The sequence below is a fragment of the Aedes aegypti genome, chromosome 2 (genome assembly GCF_002204515.2).
Source record: "Aedes aegypti strain LVP_AGWG chromosome 2, AaegL5.0 Primary Assembly, whole genome shotgun sequence".
Lineage (NCBI taxonomy): Eukaryota > Metazoa > Arthropoda > Insecta > Diptera > Culicidae > Aedes > Aedes aegypti.
In genome coordinates this window covers 147,473,428-147,499,906 of record NC_035108.1, presented here as the reverse complement: position 1 = coordinate 147,499,906, position 26,479 = coordinate 147,473,428, and the positions used below count along the sequence as shown (strand labels likewise).

The following is a 26,479-nucleotide window of genomic DNA, read 5'->3' as shown; positions in this document are numbered from 1 at the left end:
ATGTTGGCTTATCATGAGAAACAAACGGAATCTGTGCAAAACACTGTTAATGCTTTGCTGAAATACAAGAACTCCACTAAATCTTAATCTGAAATACCTCACTGATGTGACTAATAATATTGAACCTACCTATATTCTTACAATGGACAGCACATGCGAGGGTTACGGAATGAATGCTAATGCTGTACCGGTATCAGAGATCTTAGATTATAAATAATAATGGTGATCACTTTATACATTTTTGCTTAGAACGCGTTTTTTCGAACTTATCGATTTAAACCCCTCCAATAATAATATCATTGATGATCTTTTTTTTTTGTCTCAGAATGTATGCACATGATCGCCGTACAACTATTCAGCAACCACTTGCATACTGCTCTACTTAAGTCCCGTCGATGAAATCATTGCTTATAAATTGCGTACTGTAGTTTATTCCCTAACGATGATGATATCCTTTCGCTTGCGACTTAATCCTATTTCTCATTCTTGGTTTGACTAGGTCCGTGCATAAAATATATTTAAACGAGATCTTCCTACCTTGTCCAATGCTACTGGTGTCAGCTGAATCTGCTGGTGGTGAAACTTCGATGACGCTGAAGGTATCGATGATGCCACGGATGACAAGGAGCAAACTGCTGGAGCTGATACGTTTGAAGTTAGGAATGACGCGAATCGTAGTTCTTCACTTTGTCTGGAACGGCAGCTCTTTCGACGGGCACCAACTTGTATAGGTCCTCCAAAGTTTTCACATACACTAGCTTTCGCCAAAATTTGGAACTGAAACATGAATGCAAATGTTTTAATATAAAGTAGATCAAGTAGTTTGAGAAGCAGTTCTAACTTCCGTGGCCCTTCTGAAGAAACGAAAGAGTTTTTAACCTATTTACGAGATCCTACACTGTACAGCCCAGCAAGCAAATTTACGAGCAAAGATTTATTTGGAGCTTAAATGTGACAATTTATACAAAACATATCTTCTACAAAATTATTTGTATTGATTAGGAAGGCTCTTCGATAAATGTTGAATAATTCAAAAGTGGGACATTTTTCATATAAATAAAATTATTACTTTTGTTATTTGTAGGAATTATTATATACATTCTTCAACAAAGTGGTAAATAATTGATTTTTAAACCTTATGTTTGCAAAAACAAAGTTTTTATGTACACACTTAATCAGAATCGCCGAGAACCTTACATCTGAAATCTCGGTAATAATTTGACGATTCTCGGTAAAAAAAAAATACTGAGATCTCGGTAAACGTTAACCGAATCTCGGTAGCGTTCGCCAAAAAAGTTTAGCGGTAAATCTCGGCAAAAAAATTAGATTGCCGAAATCTCGGTGAAATAAGTACCTAGATTCGGCATTGAAAATTATCGAATTCTCAGCTATTGGGCTCTCGGCGAAACGTTTTACTGAGGTCAGTGGAATAATTTAAGTGTGCACTCAATTTTATCGTTCGCGTTCTTTTCTGTATGGACATAAGGTGGTCCACAGAAAACTGGTATTTCGTCTCCAGCCTTTTTCAATCTCATCAAAATCGGTGATCTATGGACAAAATTTAAACCCTTGAAAAAACGCGTTCTAGGGCACTGCAGTGCTTTGAACTGACGTTTATTGGCCTACGAACATAAATTACCTCACCAACATCTACAACGCTGGCCAACCCAAACAGCACTGGTCGAAAGCACGGGCAAGGCCAGATGGCAAACGCTAATGCTTTTCAACCTTCAATCAACGGGATGTTTAACAGCGTTGTGACTTACACTCGCACTCACACAACATGAACGCTAGGCGTACCTCGTTGCATGTATCTAACTTGTGTCAGTGAATCATCGATTTGTTTTCAGCGAGAAGTAACGTACAAATGAATTGCCAGATTGTCCGGAAGTTTTAGGTCTGCCCAAAACCTAAAAAGGCGGCAGACCACTGAGAATTATAAATTCCGCAATCGGGACAGCGACCTATAAGATGGCTAAGTTTTTGTCCAAAATTCTCAACCATTTCACTGGAAAAACTGAACATCATATCGTGAACAGTTTTCAGTTTGCTAAAGAGATGCGTGAACAGCAAATATCCAACCAAGATGTGCTGTTCTCTCTAGACGTGGTTTCTCTTTTCACCAATGTACCGGTCGACTTCGCACTCGAATCGATACGCCTGAGGTGGAAAGAAATAGAAGAGCACACCAAGCTGGATGAGGAAAGTTTCCCCGAGATGGTAAAGATTGTACTGGACTCTACCTATGTACTGGAAGGGGAAATTTTATAATCAGAAATTTGGCATCCCGATGGGTTTGCCAATATTACCGGTGGTAGCAAACATTGTACTAGAGCGAATAGAGGAAGATGCGTTGGAAAAGCTGCGTATTCGGGGAATTGTACCTCGTTTCTTCAAGCGGTACGTGGACGATTGTTTGTTGTGTGCGCGAAAGGAGGAAGTGGAGGCAATTCTGAACGTTTTCAATGGGTTCCACCAACGGCTGCAGTTCACTGTTGAATTAGAAGTAGAAGGAAAACTGAAATTTCTGGACATTATTCTGCGGCGCGAAGACAACACGATTACAACGGAGTGGTTCCCGAAAGATGCAGATGGTAGATATTTAGATTTGACCTCCGTTAGCCCTTTCATACACAAAAATAATACAATAATAGCATTAGTAGACAGAGCCTTAAAGTTAACTCATGCTAAGTATCGGGTAAATACGTTGAAAACAAAAAAAAAAGATTTACAAAAACTCAAGACAAAAACATAAATGTAGTATATGAGATTCCTTGTGGTGCTTGTGAAAAATCGTACGTTGGTGAAACAAGTCAATTTTTGTGTAAACGTCTAAATCAACATAATTATAATGTAAAAACAAAAAACATATCTGGTACTGGATTGTCACAACACACTATAGAACAGGGTTTCTCAACCGGTGGCCCGCGGACCCCTAGGGGTCCGTGAAGCCATTGAACATCGTGTAACAAATCAAAATGGCCAATCCTCAGATCGTTGATTCAAAGAAAATTGAATATTTTCCACCACATTTTCAATACCTATTTCTCAGTATTCAACTCAGTCTATATGATTACTTGCTCGTTAATTGACGATTTACTATTACTATGCGTTAATAATTGATTTTATTGTGAAAACTGCCAAAAATGTGGAAACATTTATGAGTTTAAATGCTTGCCCCATTTTCAATGTTCAAGTAGTTTTTGGCCTATTTAAAATTTTTGTTAGCGTGCCATGGCCCAAGGCTAGCATCTTTTAGTTTTAAACGAATGAGCAAGAGAGAGGGTTAGTGACAGTTTGCGAAAATTGGCCGTTTTAAGCAGGCATTGACAAATTGGCAATCATTGGCCGATTTATGCAGGAGACCAATGAATGATATGAAAAAAGCTGTTTTTGGCCGTTTTTAAAATCGAGTTTATAACGGTAAGTTTAATGATTATGTTGACAATGATTGCATAGTTTGTGGGTGTTAGAAAATACTATCAAAGCCCGAATTTGGTAACCATTTGATCATTGGTCCTTTAGAATTGTAATGCGAGAAATGTGATGAATCTTTAATCAATTTCGGTTTCAAGAGAACATTATTACCGAGTTGCAAATTTTTGATCTGTGAAGTACCGTAATCCGGGGGAACATTGATCAGTTTTTAGAACATTTCTTAAATATTTAATTCAAAATTGCAAATGTTCTGAGTTTTATATTTTTAAAACAAGTACTGCCACCCATAGCTCGTGACTATATACTGTATTTTGGTTTTTGAAAGATTAAAGCATGTTTACAAAAATGTTTTATGTGATTGTTTCATTTAGCTGATATGGGGTAACATTGATCATCCATGTAAACAACGTTCGGAAATATTGAAAATGTAGTTACTTACAAAAATCATGGCCCCTGAAGCCGAATATGTTGTCCAAACGCTTACATCTCATTTACTTTTTGAGTTATTTTAAAATTAAAAACACCTCAAACAGCGGAATACGCCTAAAGGTAGGCAATTTCCTAAGGGAATTCTACATTCTTAGCAGTAATTCGTTAATTTTGCCTGATTGAACATACTTATAAAAGTTTTGACAGCGTAATTGTTTTTGGCGATGCCATATTTAGTGAGAACCGCATTTTTCTTGCTCATATCGCTTGCAGATCTTATGTGAGACATGAATCTTCGTTAGTGTCATCCTTAACCATTGAAATCATTGTTTCGCAAACTTGACAAATTTACGCATAAAGTTAACGTAATTTTTGCAAAAATCTTGATTTTTAATAGCTCATAAATATAAGAAAGAGAAGCAACATTCATGCTTTGGAAATTTTTCATCAATAAATGATGGTACGAACTTATTACGAGTTGAGTCATTCCGATCAATGTTACCCCGCTGATCAATGATACCCCGGATTACGGTACTTTGAAACTGCAACCTATTTTGTTTCTTTCCACTGTGAAAGTACTGGGAAATACCTTCAATGTGATCCTGTCAGTTAAGGATTGCAATTCAGCTATAATTACTCAACGCACATCCATGCAAATACTATCCAGTGTGATCTTGAAAATTCAAAACTATGATAATTTCTGGAGGTATCCATAGGAAATATCTAGAATATTTGCTGCCTAATCCTTGGTTATTTGCGTAGATTAGTCTACTGACAAGATCCAATGTTTTCAAAATTTTCCTTGCGAATTTTTGATAATTCTACCTATGACTTCTAAGGAGCACATGAAATCTGCATTCGACCCCTATTGGGAATATTTCTGACGGTTTATTAGCGGAATTCGTAGTATTTCCATGTGAAGTATTCTATTATTTGCACTCCTGATTCACTTCGACTGAGTTTTTTAGAATTGCTGAGTTCATATTTGACCACAATATGCATTGTTCTCAAGCACTTCTTATTGACAATTTCAAACAATTCGGACGGAAAAATTACCCCTGTTAAAGTGGATCCTGGAAGCGCTAATGTTCTATACTTCATTCTGAACCGTCCGCTTATTGTTGTGTTTCAGAAAATTGGATGGCGAAAAACCCCAAGTGGTTTATTCTAATTGCCCTGCATGGATTGTAAATTTTTATCAAAATCCCTTATGTAAGTTGCTTGTCGCATTATTGGAAAAATACTAGGTAGATCCCTAACTCAATGCATAGTGAACTCCTAAAAAAAAATACAGCAGGATTCTTGCATTTACAATTTTTCCTTTAAGATCCGTTGTGGATTACAGACATGGTTTGTAAGAGTGCCTGTCCAGTACATCAGATAACACTTCAATAGTCGGATTGTGTAAATTGTACAACACAATTAAGAAAACCTCGCTTTTCGTTCACAGCCACAGCGCGGTGCTTCTGTTGATGGTCAACCGTGTGACGACCGGAAGGGTAAAACATTTGGAGAGATTCGGTATTTCCATTGATTTTAAGGACAACCTCTATGGGTTCGTGGGACGTCTGTAAAGCTTCAAAGGGGGTCGCATCTTCGAAAAAGTTTAGAACCACTGCTATAGAAGAAGGACATATTTTCGACTTTGACAAGACAAAAATACCTGACAAAGTTACGAATAGTTACACTAGATTGATAACAGAAACTTTTCACATTAAGATACGAGGCGATGATAATGTTGTAAACAAACAGAAAGACTGCCAATTTTAAGACGGCGAACAACTCTATTATTATTAAGCTCAAATCTATTACCAGAACATGACCAGAAGATATATGTATGTATGTTGTGTGTAGAAATGTATGTATTATGATGTTTAAAAGTTATGGCCGTCCAACTGTAAACAAACGGCTAGAAGATTGTAAGGTGTTAATTTTATGTTTTTATGTGTTCTAAATTTATGTGTTTAAAAATAAATTTTAAAGTTCGCAGAAGACGGTCGTAGGCCAGTAAAACGACCGAAACGTCCGGACAATCTGGCAATTCATTTGTACGTTACTTCTCACCGAAAACAAATCGATAATTCACTGACACATCAAGTAGCGGCGATTAAACCATTGCACTATGGGCCAGGGACGCAATCTGGCGGGACAAAATTAATAACTCGGTAACGAAGCGTTTCCGGTTTTTGGTGTCTTCGGAAAAGTTTTTTGTAACAACGAGGACCATCTACTGACATAAACGGATAGTTCGTAAATCGTCCGCATAGGTGGCGACACGATCTAACTTTTTACTTTGACGTTCTAGAGACTTAGCATGTTCGACAAAGTTGTTCATTTTGATAAAATAAACAACTCTCTCGAAGACGTCAAACTTCCACAGCCTACTGTTTTCGAGTTATTGGCGAAATAAGAGAAAATTAGTGACAAAACGATTTTCTTCCCCGAATTTGACATTTTTTCTAAGAACCATGTCATATAATATTTTTTGCTGATAAATATACAATGAACGCAAGCTCTGGTGGAAAAAAATAATAATACGACACATAAAACCTAAGAAATTATGAAAAAACTTGAAAAATAGAGCAATTTTCAAACCTTAATATCTTCAAAAGCGCAAAAAATCGCAAGCTCAAATTTTCAGGCAACATAGAGCAATACTTGATGAAACGGATGTCAAAATTCCAAAGAGGTATATTTTGGTGTTTTTGAGATTTTTTTAATTTTTTTACGGTTTTCTTTCCATTACGCGATTAATATTGTCATGGCAAATATTTAAGTGTATGTTTAAATAATCGGAAAAATATATTTTATTATTTCATGAAATTATTATATCAGCTCACAGTACAAGCTGGCCTTGGATTTCATCTCGAATTCGTTGTCACAGTTTCCCGGAAGCTCAAAATTTAAGCAAATCCGGTGATAAAACACATATTTAAGGTTAAACAACCTAACAGTTCTCAAAATTGAAGAAATCTCCAAATTGATACCTTTGATCTGTATCCTCCGTTTCGAAACATCCAAGAATCAACACTCTTTCCGCTTTAAAACAAATCTACAAGCTCCGGACAAGAGATCGTGCGCTCTGAAATTTTAGTATTTAGAGATATCGACATGAATATGCTTTAAAATTGGATTTTCCGTGTTAAAAGTAAATAAATAATAAAAACAAAATAAATTGCTCACCTCGAACCATGATGACAACAATTAACTGACACATGATCAAGTTTTTAATGGCATACTATATCATTTGAATTATTGAAGAAAAACAATTATGTACCCAGTTTTAATCTACACTTTCATCTACATTACTCGATATCAACTCAAGGAACTGCTCTTAAACTGGATTTCATGGCTACTATGATGGCTTTTTTGAACAGATTTCTGAAAGTTTCTGTTCCACAACTCGTTATTTCTTGAAGTCGATCGTCCCTTCAGATTCTTCATGGAGATTAACTGTATTGGAGAAATATAATCATTGTAAAAAAATGATAGATCTCAAAAACACCAAAATATACCTCTCTGGAATTTTGACATCCGTTTCATCAAGTATTGCTCTATGTTGCCTGAAAATTTGAGCTTGCGATTTTTTGCGCTTTTGGAGATATTAAGGTTCAAAGAATGCTCCATTTTTCAAGTTTTTTCATATTTTCTTAATTTTTATGCGTCGCATTTCAAAAAATTTTCCACCAGAGCTTGCGTTTGTTATATATTTATCAGCAAAAAATATTGTATGACATGGTTCTTAGGAAAAATGTCAAATTCGGTGAAAAAAATCGTTTTTTCACTAATTTTCTCTAATTTCACCAATAACTCGAAAACAGTAGGCTGTGGAATTTTGACGTCTTCGAGAGAGTTGTTTATTTTATGAAAATGAACAACTTTGTCGAACATGCCAAGTCTCTAGAACGTCACAGTAAAAAGTTAGATTGTGTCGCCACCTATGCGGACGATTTACGATCTATCCGTTTATGTCAGTAGATGGTCCTCGTTGTAATAAAAAACTTTGCCGAAGACACCAAATACCGGAAACGCTTCGTTACCGAGTTATTAATTTTGTCCCGCCAGATTGCGTCCCTGTCCCATAGTGCATTGATATCATAATCCAACTTGTTGTTTAGTGTTTGATATAGAAAAAGTCAATGAGCTCTAAACGAAATGAAGTGCAAATATGTGCATCTAAATTTTTCGCGGCCTTTAGGTTTACATCTTAAAATACCCTTGGAAATAAATTTAACCCAGGAACAACTTGGGACAGAAATGTATTAGTATATATGTATTTATATATATTAATATATATATATATATATATATATATATATATATATATATATATATATATATATATATATATATATAGTCGTTTTATTCACCCGAACTAGGGTACGAGTTTTAATTTAATTTAATTTTTCTATTATTTTTTTTTATTTTAAGATAACTTTTTAAGTAAGCTTTCGAACAGTTAATAAAGATGTGTTACGATTAAAACATTACGATAACGATTAGGCATATATATTTCATTACGCTTATGCATATATATTTCATTCAACGTATACACTCCCGTGCAAACGTTTGTGTTCACCCCTAAAAAACATTCAAAAGTGTTCTGTCCATATCTCTGTGATTTAAACCCAATTTAAACTCTCTGCGGCACATTGGAAAGGCAATGAGTTATTCTCGTTTCATATGTTTTTTTCTTATTTTGTATTTGATATACCATTATATTACTTAAAGTTGTGACATTTTCCAAAAACGCACTGAAAAAACATGGATAATTTCCTCAGAATTGGATCGACCAAAGTTTTAAATTAATGTGCCATTAGAATCGTAATCTTATATTCTTTGAAGAGCACTCACGAAATTTCGGCGGAAAAATCTGATAAATTCAAATCATTGAAACAATCATTCAAGTCATCGTGCAAAGGTTTGGGTTCACCCCTTAGTATGATGCAACTCATGCAAAAGTTTGGCATCATCTGAGTCTCAAAATTTCGTGAGGGCTCTTCAAAGAATATAAGATTACGATTCTAATGACATATTGACTTAAAATTTTGGTCGATTCAATGCTAAGAAAATTAGCCATGTTTTTTCAGTGCTTTTTTTTTGAAAAATGTCACAACTTTAAGTAAAAATTTAGCATGCAAAATTCAAAAAATATTTTTTGGAAAAATACATATGAAGTAAGAATAAATCATTGCCTTTGGAATGCACCTGAGAGAGTTTAAATAAGACGTGTAGTCACAGGGAAATGGACAAAACAACTAACTAACACTTATTTGACTTACAAGATCTTTTGTAGTTTCATTTATGCCAAAGTTAGAGTTTTTAGGAAAAATAAAGTATTCAGTACCAACACAATGTACACTCCCTTGCATAAGTTTGGGTTCACCCCCTGAAAAAAACAGGTTTTTTCAGGGGGTGAACCCAAACTTATGCAAGGGAGTGTACATTGTGTTTGTACTGAATACTTTATTTTTCCTAAAAACTCTAACTTTGGCATAAATGAAACTACAAAAGATCTTGTAAGTCAAATAAGTGTTAGTTAGTTGTTTAGAGTAATATGTTCTTGTAATTCAAGGATTCACGGAGCATAGTCCTTGTTACTGGCAACAGTTTCTGAAATTGAATCTTTTTTTAGCAGGCGGTTGAAGCCTCGGAGTTCATCAGTCCTGAGACTACACTTGAAGCCAGGATAACAATCATGAGTATTAACTCAACAAGGACTGTTAAGTACTGGTAATTCAAGGACTCACGTGAATGTTGATTACAAAATAAAGTTTTTAGCTTGATATGGTTTTGCTACTAGCACAAACCCCATTTTTTCCAGTATTTTTCTGGGACTAAACTAAAAGCGAGACAAGGATGGATTAGAGTTCCGTTGCAACACGGTATTTGAACGGTCTAAGAGGGCCATTTATCTTGAGGACGCATGATCACAACACTTCACTCGCCTAACACATCACAAACATATGAATGATTCGATGTACTGGTTGTCGCGGGACAAACAGTTTGTCTAATATTAACGATTAACTTGGTTCAGAATACATTTTGACATTCTCAGCCCAAACCATGACCGATAATTGTGGATTCACAAAAAACTTACTGTCGTGGTTTGCCCGACATGAAATCTTGAAAATCCTCAAAAGAATAAAACTTTGGCTCGCGAACAACACAAACAAGTCACTCTCACACAATTCAAACGACGCAGTACGAGCGTAATTTGTTATGATAACTTAAGATGAAGGTGAATCGAAGCCAAACCTCAAATTTTCAAAAGCACGTATCTGGAGAACCGAACATCCGTTTGAGCTGAAAACTTAATCGATTGGTCACTTGCTAGGGATGACCAATCGATTAAGTTTTCAGGTCAAATATGTTCAGTTCTCCAAATTTGTGCTTCGGTTTTGCTTCGATTCATCTTCACCTTAAGGTGAAGATGCATAAAAGACAACCCAAATTTTGAAGAGCACAAATCTAGAGAACCAGACAACCGTTCGCGCTGAAAATTTAACTCACTGGTTATAACCATGGTTACCACCAGCAAGCGACCAGTGAGTTAAATTTTTAGCACAAACGGTTGTCTGGTTCACTAGATTTGAGCTCTTGAAAATTCGAGGTTTGGCTTCGATGCATCTTCACCTTAACGACAAAAGGTTAAGGCGAAGTAGACCGTCATTGAAATTTGTACGCGTCGTTGATGATTGTTGCTAATTCATCTCACGATTTCGAATCAAAGAAAATCAATTGGTTTTGCACTGACACAGCTGTAAAAGTATCAGCATGCTTTATGCATGCTAGCGCGTACAGTGATACTTTTTCAAGTCAATATAAACTATCAAAACTGAGTTTTATCACTTTGAAATGCAAGCTGAAAAGTCATCATTGTTGCCAAAACGAATGACGGGCTACTTAGCCTTAATCCTTGTTGCTATGATCGCATGATAAAGAACAACTGCGATGCTTTTTGGATTTTGTCATAATCACTAGTTTTATGCGGTAAACAGGGTAAACACTATTGCTCAACTAGTTTTTGTAGCCTATCTTACTCAGTTTATTTCAGATTTCTTATGATGATCTCTGAATTCAAAACTAGTGGTGCGCTAATGGTGAAACTAAAAATTTCTTCTGATGAAATTCAAGATGGCGGCCAAAAATGGCTACAGTAATAAATATGTTTAAATCAAATCACGAGAGGTTACACAGCGTAACAAAAATGACATGTTTGCGTGTCTCAAGAACCAAATTATGTGTCTCTAGTAGATTTGGGGCTGCTGAATCTGATGCCGTTCTCAGAAATGTTCCAGCACGTCACAATTTTTAGCTACAGATCGCCAAAGTTGTACAAAACACTGCTTTTATTAATGTTTACATGAAATTTAAAGTACAATTTATCATACTTTTATGAAATCTAATCCACCAAACATGCAAAATAGAACTTGAACTTTCATTTCAGACATAATTTGATTGAAATTGCGCGATTAAATTTCGATTAAACCGATTTTTTCAACATGCTTGCAGTCTCCATACAAAATTCTTCGTTTCTTCTATACGGCAAAATACAACAATTCTCTAAACCATCAAAAAATAACTTTTTGCTATTACGTTGCATATAAGCCTACTTTATATCAAGGTAATGCACAACTTAACGGCCTACTTTTCCTAACAACAAAAACAACCCATTTCGGTGCTGAAAAGTAGCACTTTTCAGTTCTGTTTTGAGAGTCACCAAATCTGCGTCTTTCCATACTTATCATATTCCACTAAACAGCTCGAAGATTTATCGTCTCTTTCTACACCTGTAACTAACGTTTTTGACCATGGTCATGCATGCTTCTGCTTTTGCAACTATTGGGCGATTGGTATCCGAGTAAAGGGAGATCAGAGAGCCATTCTGATCTAGAAGCAGGTCACTCAGTGTTTGTAAAGGTTGATGTAGGGTAAATCCCAAAATATCCGGAACCTAACTTCAAGCTTCTTCACGGTTCGTGCAGGCAGTGTGGTACATGAGAAATAACTTTAAAAAGTCGAAATTGTGTGCGTCGTCTAGTCTGGTCCCTCGTCGAAATCAGATCAATAGATTCTCGATTGAAGTGTGGAAATTTGTGACTGTCATAATTAAGATCAGACTGCTGTGTCACAGCCTACCTGATTGAAAACTACGAAGCCTATGCGTAGCATGGAAGGCCATGTGGATACTCTTGAAATAGAATTGTGATGTTAAATATAATTCAATAGAACGGCATTTTTCGTAATAGCAAAAAACGTTGTATGCAACTCGATGCAAAATTCGATTTTTTCAGCACTCGTTGTATTTATCCAACTCGGCAAGCCTCGTTGGATAAATGTACAACTCGTGCTGAAAAAATCATCATTTTGCATCTTGTTGCATAAATAACTATTTCCGTATCGAAAATAATACAAACTTTAATGATAAGTATTGTTATACACATAAAGCTTGAATTCAGTGGCAAATTAAGCCAATATATTACCTTACAAGCTGGGAAACTTGCATGCAAGTTGGCTGAAATAGTCATTTTTTGCATTTTCAACAGTCAATATCTCAAAAACTGGACGTGCTATGATATTTCTGAAAACGGCAATGGATTCAGCAACCCTTAATTAAATGAATAGCGGTATTTTGGTGCTAGAGACAAAAACGTGTTCCGCGGTGCTATTGAAGCAATAAGAGGAAAATAATACAAATATCACAGATATATTTTGAAATGATACGGAATACATTTGACATTAAAATTACATAACTGAGTGTAAACAACATTCCTGCCCTTGTTCGATGACCGTAAGTCGTGATGACGCCGTTATTGACTTGAATTTTGAGCTCTCGATTTGTGCACATTGAGAACCGTAAGCTAATTCCAAGCCCCATTCATTGAATTTCCGTGTAACTTCTATTCGTCATCAACGTCAACATCCCACCGCAAAATCGCTAGTGTTTTGAGGGGATTTTATCATCCAAATTGTCAAATAACCTCCAAATCATCACCTCCAAGTTAGTTCTAATAACCTCCGTTATATGAAATATGGTGGCGCGTCGATCATCGGAAGTTTATCGTTAAACAGTCAATTCTTCTGGTCAATCACGGAGTGGAATTTCGCTCGTGCTTATGACAGTTTTTGTATAGAATTCAACTCTAGAGCTCTAAATGCATCTTTCATCTTAATTCTAGTAGAATTATTCTACTTTCTGGGCCATAGTGCACTGTTACAATATATGGCTAACTCACCTTATGAATGGTCTTGCCATCCAGACTACAGATTTTAGCCAGAATGTTGGATGTACCATGTACAAGTTCTTCAAACTCTTCCGCAAACGTCTGTCCAATAACTGATAACACCTGGGAAAAATAAAATTGACAATAATTTTAAAATCACACACCAATCAAGCTATAACTTTGATCATGCTTACTTTTTAAGCCATGGGAACGGCGGAACATTTCCCCTGCTGGAACCGCCATGCAGATAGACGAGCACGTAGTCTTCGGTCACTAGCTGCTCCAGAGTTTTCACCACATACAAGAACAAATTGTTCATCACGTAATGGTAGTCGGCCCGAGAACGATCAGGGAGATGGCATGCACTGAACACTACTATGGCATTGTGCCCTCCGGACTGCAGGTATCCACCGTGGGATAATACTCGTTTGAACGGTTCAATAACTTTCATGTCTATTTCCCGCGTCTTCCCATCCGGCAGCGTTATTTTTTGCCAACTTCTAATATCACGGGCCTCTGCGCGAGCTGAATACTGCGGCAACGGTGCACTATTGCCACTAGGGGTCTTCGGCGTCCCAGGAACGTCCAAAAAGTCTTCGTCTATGTCTACATTGAAGCCATTGTCGTCCAAAATCGACGACGAAGGGCTCAACGATACAAGATTTTGCTGCAAATCATCCACACTATGATTGGAGATGGTTTCCTCGAACGAACTCATGTCGTCCACCAACAAATCCGAAGATAATGGACCTTTCCGCCGTTTATGTAATCTTGGTGATATAGACTTGTGCTGGAACACCTGTTGCAGTTGGGAGTTGGATTGCGATTGCACCAATGCAACGGATTGGAAAGTTGGTGTAACCGATGCTTGAAACTGTGACAGATCAACCTCTGATCCACTGCTCAGGAAATCCTAATCGAGGAGATAATGAAAAGTAGTGTTATTTCGAATGCTCAAAATGCAATAAATGTACTCATATATCAACGCACATGAAAGCTGTAATGAAATTAATTCTTTATCGTAATATTGAAAATCACGAAAGTTTTACGAGAAGCTCAATGCATCCCGAAATGCCTTCGTTCCGTGAGCGGAAATTTGTTGGGATAGAGATGGAAGTATTATGATAGGCGGAGGTTGAAGTGATCGAAAGGGGGAAGTCGCAATACGATGAACATTTGAATAGCATAAAGGATCAATCAGCAGAAGAAATTACTCTGCTAGCACCGCGAATGACAAATACCAATTTGTTTACATATTGAGATAAGTTGCCATTCAACAGCACTATAACTACGTTGAAAAGGACGGTATCGGAGCGATCCGTCAATAGGCAAATATTTTCAAAGCTAAACGATCAGTTCGTCATCTGGTGGCCAGTAGAAGAACCTTCAAAAGAAGGTGGGTTGTTGAAAACGCACCGTATGCAGCATAGGAAGGAGCACACAATTTACACTTTTTCTCGGAAAAGTTTTTTTTGTAGGCGATCAGAGATCACTGAAAAACATAATAAACTTTTTTTCCTTCGTAAATGTATAGATCCGGTCAGTTATCATCCACGTTTAGTGGAAGAAAATTGGAAAATTGATGTTTGGCTACATAGGTTATAAACTTTCTGATTCTTTGTTAGTAGTTAAATTTGATGTGAAATCACACGGATCGCAAAAATAATGGTACAAAATGATTATGTCAATGGAAAATAGTTCAATAACCGATTGATAATAACCTTTTTTTTTGGGTTGAAAAATTAAATTTTGGACTTAAACAAACATTTTCAGTGACATTTCTCTTGTTCTCCCCTAGTGAACTCTGGACGGTGGCGCATCATATTTGCCTATATTGGCCCAGATTTATTTAACAAATGTTCTCAGATGGCATATTCCTCTGACAAATGAAAAAATGCCAAGGTTGTACCAATTTTAAAACCGGACTGTTTTCATCAATCAGTAAACTATTTAATAATAAGTTATTTTGAACAGAATGATGGTCCAAATCAACGAAAACTCAATTATGCCAATCAATTCTGCTCAGCAACTCCTATCACTTCTAGTGGTACTGTTTGGACTAACGATGTGAAAACCATTATAAATAATAAAACTTACATAATAATGATGATATGAATCATTTAGCGATATTCAATTATCCCCTGAAATTATCTTAAGCTGATATTAAATAAAAAAAGGCAAAAATATTGAAAAAAGTCAATCAGCCCTAACTGGAAAAAGTGCAAATATGTGCAGCTAAATTCTTCACGATGCTTTAGTTTACATCTTTAAATAACTTTGGAAATGAATTTTAGCCTGGGACAACTTGGGACAAAAAATTATGGGATGTGTAAAGTTTCGATAAAAAATCGAATATGTTTTTTCAGTGTAGTTCCCACATTTACCTGAACTAAAGTACGATTTTTTATTTCGTTTTATTTTTCTAAGATAGCTTTTTTAATAAGCTTTCGAATAGTGTATAAAGATATGTATGAAATATTACGATTCTTCAGTATATTCCATCCATCGTATACCTTGTATTTATACAGAATTCTTTGTTTTTCTTAAATACTCCAACTTTGTCATACTATATCAATGAAACTACAAGGGATCGTGCTCTAGTATTCCAGGACTTAATATAAGTGTTTAATATGTATTGATGTACCAGAAGAACCTATCAGAACAAGTCATTTTATCGATTATTAGCCACCTGATCGCCCATAGTGCGCAGGTGACCTTGTGTTTCTCCGAGATATTCGGCTGCCCTTCTTCAGTCTCAAACCTGAGGCTACATAAGGGTGGGATTATTAATACGTTGTTATTTATTTTAAATTTCCACCTTTATGGTTTCGCATTATGCGTTTCACACAGTGTATTTTGTGCTTTTCGCCTTTGGAGACTTTTAAGGGATACCGATCTGTTTTTTTTTCAGTGCTGGTCTTTTTCGTGCTGAGATTGCGAAAAGCTTAATCCTGCCTAGTTTGGGTAGTGGCTACGGTTAGGATAGCTTAGATCAATCTTCAGCATAAAACATCAGCAACGAGCAATCTTTATAGACTCATGCAAAATGCTACAGCTCAAGTGACGCTAGTTCAAAAGGCTCCATCCCATTACCCCAAACGCCATTACCCGGAACGCCACTACCCCGAATGCCACTACCCCGAATGGGTCACTACCCCGAAAGCCATTACCCCGAATGGGTCATTACCCCGAACGCCACTACCCCGAATAGTATGAGATACAGTGCAGTATCTTGTTTTGCGGGCAAAAATATGTCTCTAGTGAAAACTGGTAATTATTGGCGCGTAAAATTCATCGGTAAAATGTGCATCATATATTTTCCCTTCTTTTATATGTCAGCTATCCTTTCGAAATATCTTGTTGGCAACTATCTACTTCTAATTCTTTCTGAGACAATTCCTGTTTAGCTCAGTGGGCACTTTCACAGTTCAAGGGTTCATTCACAAATTTCATAACGCCAAAAATTGCCGTTTTTTACACCAACTCACTAGGCCATCCCTTATTTTGCGAAAATGCGAAATGTTATAAGTTCGCCATTGTAAAGTGCTCGTTTTGGTAAGAAAAAAATCAGGTAAAATTTTGAAGTCCGTACGTGGACGCTAAGTGGTCCCCCAACGACCCTAAAGGTATTAGGTGTAGATGACCGCCGTGTGCCAAATCGAGCACACTGCTCTAGTGTACGCAACATGAGTACAAAAAGCCACTAGTAACAAATTGATAATCAGCATAGAATTTAAAGTGAAATAATATTTTATACTGTCGATATCGTACACTGCACGCTGACATAAAATTCAGAACTACAAATGGATCGTTCAAATATTACGTAACGCAACAGAGGGAGGGAGGGGATCTTCCGTAGTGTTACGGTCTATACAAAAATATAAAAAATTTCATACAAAAGCTATTATGTGTGGGTGGGAGGGGGTCTAAAATTGGCAAACTTCGTGTTACGTAATATTTGAATCATCCCAAAGAAACCAAAATTCTATGCTGATTATCAACGGGCGTTGGACAATTTGTTACTGGTGGCACTTAGTACTCATGCTGCGTGCACTAGAGCAGCGAGTTCGATTCTGCGCACGGGGTCATCTACGCCTAATACCTTTAGCGCCGTTGGGGAACTTATAACATTTCGCATTTTCGAAAAATAAGGGACGGCCTACTACCCACCCCCTTGTACCATTTTTTGAATGGAAATTTTACATATTGTGTATGGTATGTGACATTTTAAGGACAACCATCCACAACATTTTTGCCCTCTTTAGCGTTACGAAATTTGTGAATGGGCTTTTAATAAAATAAGCCTTTTTTTGACTGAGAGCTTTCCTTGTCAATTTACTATTCTACCTGGGAGGGCGCATAACAGCGTCTGTTGCCAGGGGCGGCTAATCATCGTCCGAGAACCAGAGAAAGATTATAAGCTTAACTGTGCATTTCGGCGCTCGGAACATTGAGTGGAAATGATCATCCGTTAATCTAGGGGGTAAAATCAAGTAACGAATAATCAACGAGAGAATACGATGTCGGTCTAAAAAACACGGAAGTTCTATCAGATACTCAACGCATCTCGCAACGGCTCCGTGTCGCGAGCCGAGATGTGCAGTGATGAGGTGGGAGCATCTTGACGGACGAATGTGAAGTGATCGTAAGGTGGCAGAAACACTTCGACGAACACCTGAATGGCGCTGAGAGCACAAGCAATGAAGTTCGAGACACCGGAGGAAATGCCTTCGTCAGTACTGTCAGTCAGACAGTCAGTGGTGGTAACCAACAAGTTCCAATTTTGAGGGAGGTTAATGATGCCATTCATCACAATTGCCTTACAAATGAGCTTAAGTCGATTGTAATTGAACAGAAAAATGGAGAAGGTTTTCTTCCTCTGAATAAAGAATTCGTTGCAAATACGATTTGTATGACACTAGTCGTATATGTAACGAAATATTTATTTTTGACCTTTACTAATATTTATGCGAAGATTTAGAATAGCTCATTAAACAAGGTTTGACAAAATAAAAGATTCGTTTATGATCTTGTTACTCAAAAATGTTTTACTTCAATTCCGCATGAAGTCAATTAATTTTATATATTACACAGCCAAACAAGTTTTTGCCTCAAACATACCGTCGTTGGGGGTGACAATGGGTCAAAAAGGGATATGTGCGATTTATTTTTTGAATAACTATCGCAATTTAACTCCAATTAACTTCAAATTTTGTGTGTATGTACTTTGATGGTACATTAACAACTGTTCAAAAAATTAAAGACAAATATTTATTCACAACGGCACCACAAGTGAATGAAAAATGACCCAATCTCACCCCATAGAGGGGGTGACATTGGGTCACTGTAATTAAAATAACTTCTTTTTGAGAATATGATTTCAAAACCATTCACAACTGAAAAATATTGATAAAAAACGATGCAAACAAGACAAAAAGATATCTAAGATGTTTCACAAGTATGATAAACCCACTTAAAAGAAAGATTATACAGAAAATTGAAGAGCTATGAGAAAAAATATGTAAACCCAACCTGAATCGTCAAGTTCACATAAATTTTCTTGGTTTTTCCCTCAAATTGTCTTCAAAGTCTCATCCCCATTGCTATAAAGCCCATTCAGTTTCCCCAAAGGTATACTAAAACAGTGATTATTTTAAACCTTCGCAAATAGTTAAATATCAGTGCAACATTCCACGATCAATAAATTTCAGGAAGAAGTTGACGTCATAATCCCAGTATTTCAGCGATCCAACTCATTTGTACTTCCGTGAGATGTTTCTATTATATGAAAACACTGAAAAATAATCAAATTTAGAAAAAAACACCCTTTTGACAAAAATGTACGATGTTGCTGCGCACGAAACACAGTTGCTGGTTTGAGAAGTTGTCAAAATGCGTTATATTGTTATTCAATGCACGGAATACGCAAGTAGACTTGTTTGATGTTTCAGAGATGCTGTATATAGACAGAATAAACACATCATTATGAAAAAAGAGAACACCCGGCACCGTAATATGTCAAAAAAGTGGACTTGGAATTTCATTTACTATCGTTCTTGCTTGACCCAATCTCACCCCCATTTTCAATGTTTTAGACATCGTACCGAAAAAAATGATTTTTTTGTGGGAAAATCAAACAGATTCCGGAAAATACCTGTGATGTATAATGAAAAGACTTTCAACATTCTACTAATACAACGATAGAGGCTAGAGTACATGCGTGATACTTTGTACAGGAGAAATTTAATGTTGTAAATTTTATCTAGTTTCAACATGCAAGTTTATTGATGTAGTAAACAAAAACCAATACTTCTAAAAATGTATATTGTTATGAATTATGTGTAATAATATGTTCCCTAACATATGAGCTATTAATTTTAGTAATATCAGCGTTATTAGCTGAAATATTTCACAAAACATATTTTTCCGTTTTGACCCAATCTCACCCCCTAGACCCATTGTCACCCCCATCGACGGTACTGCTAATTCGAGGTAGCTGAATCTATTGCCGTTTTCGAAAATGCCATAGCACATCTGGTTTTGAGTGACTGTTTAAAAAGTATTATTCATCGACTTACCAACTTGTATTTACTGCAGAAACAAGTTTTTAGGTGCTGAAGAATACGAATCAACAAAGCTTGAAACACTTTCGTAATTAAAAGGTACTTTTAGATGATCCTCATACAACAGTTTAAGTCGTATTTTGCATGCTTTGTGGATTGAGTTACTAAAAAATTTACGCAAATTTTACAGCAGCAAAAAAAATTGACGTGCTGGAATATTTCTGTGAGCAGCAACGGATTCCGCAATCCCAAATTTATAGGAGGCGCATAATTTGGTCTTCGGAAACTCGCCAACAGTTTATTTTTGTCCCGCTGTGTTACTGCTCTTGTCATTCTAGAGTTGTCTTTATCTGATTGTATTCTAGTTCTAGTTAACATTTAATCTTATCTGGAATTTGTTAAGAACCATGTTATTTACATACACATAATTAAGATCTTCTATGCCTGTGTTCTCTGTGCCATTCAGGTGTTCATCGTAGTGCTGATTTCACCTTTCAAAGGCTTCATGCCGCGAGCTGAATTGTGCAGGGATAAGGATGAGAGCATCTTGACGAAAGATACAATGTCGTATGCCAAACGTCGAAAACGTCGAAATGAGAATTGGAAGTAAATTAAATTTCCTAGGAAGAATGGTTCTCATTCGAAAGAATAAATACGTTTCGTCCCTAAACCCCATTGCGGAATGCGTTGAGCTTCAGATAGAACTTCCGCGTATCTTGAGAACGGTACAGCAGCTCCATCTCTTGGTATTCCATCGCTTCCATGCGGCATTATTTGCCCCCGAATAAGCGGGTTTGTTTCCGCTTTAGTCCATACCGCTCTACGTTTTGCCGCATAGCATGATTTCCATGCTGCAGCATTGCAGCTCGCGCTCCTAAGCCACCTCCTAAGCCGTAACCTATATATTCCAATAAACTTTCGGCTTGTTCGGAAAGTAACGTTGTAGCATAAAAGTAATGGAGCCTATCATGGTCTCGAATTATGCGAAAACTGGTCTCGAATTATGCAAAAACTGGTAGAAAACAAACTAGATAAAATTGTTTGAATGTGAATTTGTTTTTTTTTCTCGATAATATGTTTATATCACGATCAATGCTAAAATGTTAGAAAATAGGGACAATTGTTTCTTTGATGATTTTTTGGAGCTTTTGCTTCTTTGAATCATTACCACGTTGAATAAGGATATTATTATGTCAGTACTGTGTTATTTTTGATATTTTTTTCGAGCTTCGTGACCTGACCATGTGTTTGGTGTTGTCAGGCATTTAGCAAATTGTGCTATTCATATGCACTTCGATCTAAAAGCACGTTGAAATTCCGCTTACATGCATTGTATACTTTCTAGAATTCGAAAGCTGCTAGTTTTATTGCATATTAGTAAAGCGGGGCACAGGTGGGGCAAAAGTTACTCTACACAATCATTTCAAGAACTACGCACTGATAGTTTTGCAGGAATTTCAACTAGTATGCAGTGTTGTTCAGACTCATTTCCCCGAAAATAACATTTTCCGAACTACGAAGCCACGAACTACTACAACCATGCTCTATCCTCCTAAGATAGAAAAGCAGATGGTTAAGCTTGAGTACTGCACACAAAATCGATCAATTTTGATCCCAGAGAGCCACAATTCAAGTTTCGGTGAAATGAAATGAGTGAGTGAGTGAGTGAGTGCGAATCATTTCACCGAAACTTGAATTGCGGCCCACCGAGATCGAAACTGTCGGATCCCATGTGCAACACTCAAGCCCAACCACCTCCCCTTCCATCTCAGGAATACAACGCACAGTTATAACAGTTCATGGCTTCACAATTCGAATTTCGGGGAAATGAGTCTGGTCAACACTGCTAGTATGATATTGAAGTATCGTCAAATTTCGATTGAACTAAACCAATTAAATTGAACGGAATACACCGCTAGCGCATGACGGCTCACCATAGTAGCATGTCCGAAAGAACTTGAAACTATTGAGAACCAGAGCTACAGGTCCAAAGCCCTGATAAAGGTGGATGGTTGTGATGGCTATGACCGTGGTCATCATGTAAAGAACAAGCGGACGATGCTGTATCGTGTCAGCATCGAGGAGGCAGCCCCTCTAGCACGATGTAGGTAGCGCAACCCTGGTTAGGTGGCCTATCGAAGACTCTTCGCCAACCAAGAAAGGCAAAAGTAGAGCAAACGGATTGATTTTACGGCAACAGACCCGGCAACGAATAAAGGACAACGATTGGAAAGTTGGATCTTGGAACGTGAGAACTTTGAATGAATCCGCGCGTGTTGGGCTCCTGGCTCGTGAACTGCGGAATGTCGGCGTGAACGTGGCAGCTATCCAGGAAATACGCTGGCCGAGAACCGGAGAACGCGAATTCCGAGCGGTGGACCCCATCGCCAACACTTCATTCAAGTACCACATCTACTACAGCGGTGGCGACAGAGCAGAACGTGGGGTTGGCTTCATAGTGATTGGGAAGCAGATGAAGCGAATTATTCGGTGGAAACCGGTAAGCGACCGAATCTGTGTGTTGAGAATGAAGGGCAAGTTCTTCAACTACAGCCTGATCAGCATATATGCGCCAACGAACGATAAGCCCGATGACATGAAGGATGAGTTCTATGAGAGCCTGGATAAGGCCTACGGAGAGTGCCCAAAACAAGACGTCAAGATAGTCATCGGCGACGCAAATGCGCAGATCGGGAAAGAAGATTTCTTCCGACCCGTCATTGGAACGGAAAGCCTTCATTCCGTTACCAATGATAATGGCCTGCGGCTAGTAACCTTCGCTGCTGCTAGAAGGATGGCAATCAGCAGTACATACTTCGCGCGAAAGAATATCCGCAAACACACCTGGCGACACCCGAGTGGCGATGCCTGCTCCCAAATAGACCACGTGCTGGTTGATGGGCGACATTTCTCAGATGTCATTGATGTCAGGACCTTCCGAGGCCCTAATATCGACTCGGATCATTATCTCGTTGTAGCTAAAATTCGGGCGCGGTTATCCAGCGTCACGAGCTCCGCAACACACAGAACGCTACGCTTCAAAATACAACGCTTGTCGACTGATGGGGTAGCTGCGCAGTACCGTCAGCAACTAGACGAGAAATTGGGAAGAGTCAACGTTGCTGGAGACGTCGACAGCCTGTGGGACCATATCCATAAAGCTGTGACAACAACGGCGCGGGAAGTGATCGGCACTGGTCAACGACGAAGACGGAACGACTGGTTCGATGAAGAGTGCCAGAGGGTGACAGACATGAAGAATGCCGCCAGAAGCCGTATGCTTGTGGCCGGTACTCGACAGAACAGAGAGCGGTACAGGGCAGCGAGAGCCGAAGAAAAGCGAATCCACCGCAGAAAGAAAAGGCAGCACGAAGAAAGTGTGGTAGCTGACGCACAAGAAAGCATGAACCGGAATGATATGCGGAGATTTTATGCAACGGTCAATGGTGCGCGGCACAATACCGTACCAGTGCCCGCCATGTGCAATGACCGAGAAGGGAATTTGCTGACCGATAAAACGGCGGTGGCTGCCAGGTGGAAGGAGCACTTTCAGCAATTGTTGAACGGTGAGAATGGAAATGTAGCGAGGAACAGGATGAACATAGATGATGACGATCAAGCTGTGGACCCACCGACCATAGGAGAGGTTAAAAAGGCTATCAGTGAGCTGAAGAACTGTAAGACTGCTGGGAAGGACAAGATCCCGGTCGAGTTTCTCAAGCACGGAAGCGAGCAGCTTTACCAGTCGATCCACCGAGTACTTCTGAAGGTATGGGAGGACGAAGAATTGCCCACCAGCTGGTTGGATGGCCTCATCCGCCCTATCTACAAGAAAGGGCACAGACTGGAGTGTGCCAAATACAGAGGAATTACCCTGCTGAATTCGGCGTACAAAATCCTGTTGCGCATCCTGTTTAACAGACTGAGATCGCTCGAAGAGTCCTTCGTCGGCGAATACCAAGCTGGTTTTCGTGAGGGCCGTTCGACAACGGACCAGATGTTTAGCTTGCGAATGATCCTAGACAAATTCTGGGAGTATAACTTGCAGACTCACCATCTGTTTATTGATTTCAAGGCGGCGTACGACTCAGTGAAAAGAAATGAGCTTTGGCAGATAATGTCTGAAAATGGTTTTCCGGCGAAACTAATTAGGCTGATACGTGCTACGCTGGATGGTTCGAAATCAAGTGTTCGGATCGCAGACGAGGTGTCAACCTCGTTCGTGACATTAGACGGATTGAAGCAGGGAGACGCACTTTCGAATTTACTGTTCAACATTGCACTTGTGGGTGCTATTAGGAGATCTGGCGTGCAAAGAAATGGCACTATTATCACAAGGTCGCACATGCTCCTTGGCTTTGCGGACGATATAGACCTGATTGGAATCGATCGCAGGTCAGTGGAAGAGGCCTTCGTGCCTCTGAAGAGGGAGACAGCGAGGATAGGCCTGACCATCAATTCTACCAAGACGAAGTACATGGTTGCAGGTAGAGATAGAGTCAGGCATGGTGGTGTAAGTGCTGAGGTAGTGTTTGATGGGGATGTGTTTGAAGTTGTTGAAGCATTTGTTTACCTTGGAACACTTGTGACATGCGACAACGACGTTTCCCGCGAAGTGAAAAGACGTGTTGCGGCTGCGAATAGGGCCTTTTACGGACTACGTAACCAGCTTAGGTCCCGCAGCTTGCAAACCGAAACAAAATTCGCCCTGTATAAAACATTGATTCTTCCGGTGGCTCTCTACGGGCACGAAGCGTGGACGTTGAAAGAGTCAGACCGGAAAGCTCTCGGTGTTTTCGAGCGTAAACTGCTGCGGACAATACTCGGTGGGAAACTCGAAAATGGTGTGTGGCGCAGACGCATGAATCACGAGTTGTATCAAGTGTACAAAGATGCGAATATTATCAATCGTGTGAAATACGGCAGACTTCAGTGGGCTGGTCACTTAGTGCGAATGTCGGAAGAAAGAATTGCGAAAATAATATTCAGCAGGGAACCAGGTAGAGGTCGGCGGCTTCGGGGAAGACCACGAATACGCTGGCTGTACGCAGTGGAAGAAGACCTGGCGACCCTAAACGTTCGGGGCAACTGGAGAAGTTTCGCCCAAGACCGACGAAGATGGAGCTCTACAATACGCCCGGCAATGGCGTGATGCTACGCTGTAGCCATCAAAGTATCAAAGTAAGTACACAAAAGTTATTGGCTAAAAAGAGATTGTTTTGTTGTTGGCTGTAATGGGATCACCATCATTGTAATCAGCTCTTAATGTAGACGCCGAGAGAATAGTAGAACTGTCTTTTGTTCAACTATAGACAAATTCGAAATTGCGTGAATTTTGAATTAAACTTTTTACATGCTTCTACACCGCATTTTACGGTATGGCATTTTGTACAATCAATTCCTATTGCCAAAATCCAAGTTTTTTTTTTAATTTCTTTTGCTTTTATCAAACAATCTTGCGTTTTTACCTTGATCCATAAATAACTGAAGAACAAATGCGTCTTAAACAAAATCAAACACAAAAATCAAACTATTCTTTCCTCTTGAACTTACCGGACTGCCATCTTGCAATAGGGAAGCCTTTTTCATATTATTGGCATTATCTATATTGTTTATCACATCGAGAGTCGACGTTGTCGATCTTGTTGAAGTAGTGGTCTTCGAAGTTGTACCGGTGCGAGTCGCTGGCTCAGTCCTATTTGGGTACGGATTGGCCAAACGTAACGGCGGCTGCTCACTAACTGGAACTACATCGGGAAACTGATAATAGTTTCGTAGTCCCTGGTGATTTTTATTTGCATTCACTCTCTCGGAGGAGTCCGATTCGCTGCCAGTTGGTGACATCAGCATCAACGGATGATTACTGACCGGTGTTAGGCCACTGTTGGTAGTGCGGTTTGCTGTTTTTGAACTTAGCATATCAACATTTATCGGTTCATCATTGCGATTGTCTAGATATTTTGTTAGCATTTCTTGCTGCTGATACGTTGCACTGCTGCCACAGCAGATATCACTTGCGGTGTTTACAGTTGACATCATTCCTTCTGCAGTAATTGTGATGTCACTACCACGATGTTCCTGCTTATATTCTCCGTTGCATTCCTCCACATCTGGTGAATAACCGGGAGGCGAATCCTGAGATGTGGTTGTTTCCGATATGTCCATTTTGTTGTCCGATACTGGACTGTCCTCTAAATTTTGACTGAAAATATACATAAACGCACGTTTAACTACGGAGTGCATATATTTCTATTTCTCATAGATTCAAGCTTTCTTTTCAGGCAAAACTCTCTGTTCAAGGACATCATGATTAAAGTATAATTTCGTGATGTTACTTTCATGGTAATACTTCACTTTAATATGCCTTGTGCGCCTTAAGCAACATGTAGGTCCACAAAACGGGATGCCCATAATTAGGATTATAATATAATATTTAAATATAAAAGAAAACATTAGCATAAGCCTACCTCATCTATAAATAGAGCGCTGCAGATATTGATGACTGCCTTTTCCACCAAATTAGTCACTACAGAATTTCAAACTTTTCTCCGATTGATACTTTTTGTCGGCAGATCAATTGGGTTCTATCTACTTATCCGAATGCTAACATACGATTTCCGTCGAAACAATTCATTGCTCAAACACTTTTGATGTTTTTATTTTTCACCAAGCAAACGATTCATAAACAAAATCTACCAACTCGTACGCGTTCATTCAATCGAATGTTCTTTACTTACGGATGCATATATGTAGCTCTGTGTCATCACTTTTTCGTTATCCTTTTCTTTGACGTTTTCCCTTCGAACTCAATACATACACAAA

At 38.4% G+C, this 26,479-nt stretch overlaps 1 protein-coding gene across 1 annotated transcript; it reads right to left on the bottom strand.

Annotated features, from left to right (window-relative positions):
- Positions 1 to 288: 288 nt before the first annotated feature.
- Positions 289 to 26,479, bottom strand: LOC5564217 (protein prune homolog 2). The gene is made up of 5 exons (XM_001648509.2): positions 26,125 to 26,479; positions 25,211 to 25,859; positions 13,289 to 14,007; positions 13,107 to 13,217; positions 289 to 777 (listed from the first exon to the last, which is right to left on the bottom strand). The coding sequence occupies exons 1-5, from the start codon at positions 26,127 to 26,129 to the stop codon at positions 657 to 659; spliced, it is 1,605 nt and encodes a 534-aa protein (XP_001648559.2). The 5' UTR covers positions 26,130 to 26,479; the 3' UTR covers positions 289 to 656.